The 5,187-nt window shown below is 36.7% G+C and overlaps 1 protein-coding gene across 1 annotated transcript; it reads right to left on the bottom strand.

The window, feature by feature from the left end:
- Positions 1-1,165: 1,165 nt before the first annotated feature.
- LOC127802083 (E3 ubiquitin-protein ligase RSL1-like) lies at positions 1,166-3,305 on the bottom strand. The gene is made up of 2 exons (XM_052337772.1): positions 2,649-3,305; positions 1,166-1,534 (listed from the first exon to the last, which is right to left on the bottom strand). Exons 1-2 carry the CDS (start codon positions 3,260-3,262, stop codon positions 1,372-1,374), a joined length of 777 nt encoding a protein of 258 aa, XP_052193732.1. The 5' UTR covers positions 3,263-3,305; the 3' UTR covers positions 1,166-1,371.
- Positions 3,306-5,187: the final 1,882 nt, after the last annotated feature.

Genomic DNA, 5,187 nt, shown 5'->3' on the forward strand with positions numbered 1-5,187 from the left:
TATAAATATATTATAACATAAAGTTACCAAACTTTAAATTATTATAATAACATATATGCTTAAAATTATTATATATATTAATTTAATCATTTAACATAATATAATATATATAATAAAATAAAATAAAAAATTAAATTTAAATAAAATAACAAATTATGGCCAACTAGAGCTTATTGGTTAGCCCAAACTTGAGGCTAAGCTCAAGCTCGTGCTCACCAGCAGGCGCTCAAGCTCGTGTTGAACTTGATCCCAAAATTGACTTGTTGACCTTTTAACAAGTCGAGCTCAAGCGAGCTTTTTAAGGCTCAAACCAATCTCGAGTTCAAGTCTATAAACTAAATTGCGAGACGAGCCTAAGGTTAGCAGAGCTCCACTCGACTCAATTCAATTGCTACCCTACATTTTCTCCCCAAGCAACAGGTAAATTTGTGAACCTAGTCAAGGGGCAAGGTCCAATAGTTTTTTCAATCACCAGTGAGTGCAGCAAAAGACGAAGTTTCTGCCTCACCTGCCTCACCTTCTTCTTCACTTGCTTGTTTATCATCGAACAACTCATTGTGACAAAAACATTTCATTCTAGTACTAAACTCCACCGACATGATGAGTCTTGTTGCAACTACATGAATTTACACTCAGAATTGCCAAATAAAGCTAATTTATTGAGTTCCCAAGACTGTAATATAGTCAAGATCAATTAGATAGTACTAAACCCTCCCTTTTTAATTCCTGGTATCCTTGACAGATCATAAACCACCTATCTTTATCTAACCTAAGTCGGTCTAAAATACTTTCTTTAACTTGGACCCACTTGAAAATTATCCTAGGTTATCTCTGATACAACTTGTGACTCCATGGATTCTCACCGAAAAACGCTGGTTGAAGTTAACTTATAAGTTTGAGGAACCAAGTAACATATTCCAGATTTTTCCAATAAATTATCAATGCTAGATTGGGTCGTGAGACTTGTTTGGGTTGGCAATCCTTTTTTGGTCAACCACTAGTTTCCATGATGAAACAAGTGTTGAATTCCTTGGAAGAGAAACTTAGGCGGGCAAGCAAATCTTTACACACAAAACAGATGGGTTTCAACAACGACATACACTCTAAGAGGTCGAACTTAAAGCCACAAGAGATCACATATAGCAGCAAACAGAACACAACCCAATTGTAACTTCAATTTGCATATGCTGCCAGCAGCAATGCTTTCATTCCAATAGATAATAGTAGATGTCCATATAACTGTACATAGAATGTCTGGCACGACGAACCTGAAGCTATGAATCTCCAGAAGAAGCACAAAGAGTCGCTTAATGATTTGTTGAGTATCTACAAGTATTAGCATGAGGTATCGTCAACAAGTCAGCTTCCTCTTCAGTAAAGTCTATGATAGATTTTAGATAGAGCAAAGAGTTCCAAGAAGACAATAAGGACTATACAGATTCTAACGAGCAAAAACCAGAGTGCATTCCTGCTGCAGCCGCACCCGTAATAATGCACAATCATTCCACACTTGTAGCAGAACCTGGTGCCGCATCTACATCCAATATATGAAAAACAAGAATGAGATACACGATCAAATCATTTTCTTTCCTTTTCCACAGAAAACAGAGGATGAAAGAAGAAGCAATTGAAACTTCCAAACTGCCAAATTCGTCATTAGTGAAATTCTCAGGAACCATGATTCCAGCCAGAAAGTGAAGTCTCAATAGAAAGTTGCAAGCTTCCCAAATCGTATCTCACAGAATTCTCAAGAACCACGATTCCAGAAAAAAAGCACAATTTTCCATTGGCGAAATATATCTCCAAGCTTTTCACAAACTAAAACTATTTCCCAAAATAAAACTCCATTCCCCACGCCAAGAAAAATGGCGACGCAGAAACCTCAACCATTGTGGCTTTTGCCCTTTAAGCCGCAATTGTGGTTTGTGCTTAGGGTCTTGTTTTGGGAAACAGCTCGGTTGGAGTTTTAGTGTGAAAATTTTTAGTGTGAAAAATTCGAAATCTCCAGTGTCATGGTTCCGAAGAGTGAAATTCAAACTAGCAGCATATGATTTCAGGTGAAGACAGAGTAACCTGCTGTAGAAGTTAAATCTAGTTTTATGAAAACATTGCCTTGACAACTAAGCTGCTGAAGACACCAATGGTTCACAATTTAAGGTTTCTTTCCTCTTTCTCCACAACCAAACAAAATATAACCTATTATGATCTTACCTACCATATAACGACATGAAAAACATATTCATGAATCAAATAAGTAGAGCATCTAAAGTCGCAATCTCTATCATGTTGACAAAGATTTGGTGTTTGCGGGCCAGATAAGTAGAATTGAAAGCCAGAGTAAGCGCTAATCGTTTCAAGTCTCCGCTATATGTGGATGTGTGTGTGTGTGTGTGTGTGTGTGTGTGAGAGAGAGAGAGAGAGAGAGAGAGAACCTGCCCTAGACAATGAAGTTTAGTGAAGTGATACTCAAACAGAAAACGACCTCGAGAAGATAATCCAATAGGAAATTTATATGATATCGACAAAGATTTCGAGTTTAAGGGCCTAAATCGTCGAATTATATTGTCTGAAATCCCAATTTTTGAACTGAAACCAGAGAAAACCCTAGGTGTCCGCCACAGAGAGAGAGAGAGAGAGAGAGAGAGAACCTGCACATGACACTGGAGCAACCAGCGACGAGCTCCACACAGTGATAGCACTTAGGGCATCGCTTCCACTTATTTCTCTCGGCAAGAACCCCAAACACGATATCATTCCTGTCCCTGGCTTGTCCGCTCTCTTCGCATCGGTAGCCGGCGTGCCAGGGAAGCTTGCACTGGAAGCAGAAGAGCTGTTTGCAATTCGGACACTCCGATCGCTTCACATTGCCGCCGCACTCGTTCAGCACCACCACCGAGCACTCCCTGTTGGGGCAGTAGCAGCGGTCGAACCCTAGCAGCGCGTCGTCGCAGAGCACGTCGCACCAGGCGGCGAACAGCTTCTGGCCAATGATCGGCCGGAAATAGATCGGGTCGAGAAGATGATCGCAGTGCAGGCCGGGACACTTGACGTGGGCGGCGCGGTCGTCTTCGACCTTGACCTGGATGTACCTGGCGACGCAGTCCGCGCAGAATGGGTGGACGCACCGAGCATTGTTCCTGAACCGTCTCTCCGGCGGCGTTGGCTCGATGCATATTTCGCAGGTGAAGGTTGAGAATTGGGGCTCCGCCGGCGGTGGCGGTGGCGGTTCTTGCGGGGGTTTCTTTGCATTGGCGTTGCCCATTGCGAGGAGGCTTCGGAGGTTCTCCAACTCCCAAGGGCTCTTCACTCACTCTGGCAAGTTCTGTTTTTGTCCTTGTAGTTTATTTATTTATCCTTTTTCCCGGTTTAGAATTTAGATAACTCATACGATTCGATTTGTATTTTTGGATAAAGGTTTACTCCTTCCTATTAAAATTTAAATTAGTTATAATTTATCAACATATGATTTGTTAATAAGATATAAATAAAAAAAATATAAAATATAAAAAATATTTTATATTTTTATCATTTTCATTGTATTTATTAAAATTATCTAATAACTCTTAAACAAGAAGTCACATAATCTTTTTATCTAAATTTTTTCTGATGTGCTTATCTCTCATCTTTCAAGATAAATATATTTTAATTCTTACAGATAAGAAAAAATGATGTTTGTGCCATTCAGCAAATTTTAAAAAATTAACAAAGAGTTTGATAAAAATCTTGAAATGTTTCCTAATCTTATCTTGATCATTTTAACAAACGTTACTTAAATAAATTACATCCAAAAAATATAAAATAAAGAAATTATTTGGTTCTTAAATCACTCAAAAACAAATGCTCACTACTAAATGGCTATTCAAAATTAAAATAAAATAAAGTTGAATAATAATATTGAAGAATTAAGTCTAACAAATTAATGTTTATATTATTATTATAGAAAATATAATTTATATTTCTTAACTTACATAATACAGCTAAAATAACAAAAATATCCCTCACATAAGACGATGAGACGAAACAATGAAGCACAAAGAGTATTTTAGTCATTTGCGTACATATATGTAGTGCAAAATATTACCCTTAATGTATAAGTAGCATGATTCTATTATGATTATTGTTATAGTAGAGAGATTTTTTTAATAAAGAAATTATATGATTTTAGTTGTTAATTTTAAACTCCGATCATTACTACTATTTAGTAGCGAGTGCTTAATATCTTTTTTTTATTATTATTGACATGTTTGAGTGTATAATTTAAATAAATAAAACATTAAAATATAAAGTATTAAATAATTAACATACAAACTAAATACCATTAATATCAAGCAAACAAATATAATAATAAACTGAAAAAAATTCCTGCACTTAACATGAATTATAGCAAAGATTTAAAATTTTTTAAGGCTTGTGCCCTTTTACCAAGTTAATAGTCGGCCCATGGGCCCCGGCGCCCTTGGCAAGGCAGGCTTTTTGGACAGCTTTGCCTGGCATATGGAGAAACTCATGTTCTCCCAGTCAGGTAGGGTCCGCAAAATTTTGCTTTAATTGAAATAATTAAATTAAATTGATTAAAATTATTAATTTAATTTAATTTTTGATAAAATTCGATTTGGTTTGATTTTTTTTTTTGAAAAATTCAATTAATTAATTTCAATTCAATTTTTGTATTAAAAATAATTGAAAGAGTTGAACTCTTCGAAATTACAAAATAATGTCATTTTTGGGCTAGAATAAAAAAAAGACGAATAGAACAACAGAAGAATTAAACTGATATTTCAGTCCTTTCGCCTTCCCCTTCTCCTTTGTCTCCTATCACTGTCTCTAATCAATCTCGAGTTTTCAATAGCTGACCTTTCCTCTCTACCCTCAATGGCGGCCAGCCTTGTTCCCATAGCTACCAACATCTCTTTCTCTCTTTTCGATTGTTTCCTCCCACCACATGCCACTGGCTCCATTACACGATTCACGCCACTAGCTCCATTGCATGATTCGCACCATCGTGCTCGTCTATTGATGCCACCTCAACAACCACTATCACCTCAAACATTGTCTTTGTTTCCTTCAACGATTTATAGCATATGGGGTTCGACCTATTTGATAAGGTTTCTAACGATCTTCTTAGTTTTATGGTATACACACATACACGAATGGAATGGGTAACATTAAAACATAAATCTACTAAAA

This window comes from Diospyros lotus, chromosome 5 (genome assembly GCF_014633365.1).
Source record: "Diospyros lotus cultivar Yz01 chromosome 5, ASM1463336v1, whole genome shotgun sequence".
NCBI classification, from domain to species: Eukaryota; Viridiplantae; Streptophyta; class Magnoliopsida; order Ericales; family Ebenaceae; genus Diospyros; species Diospyros lotus.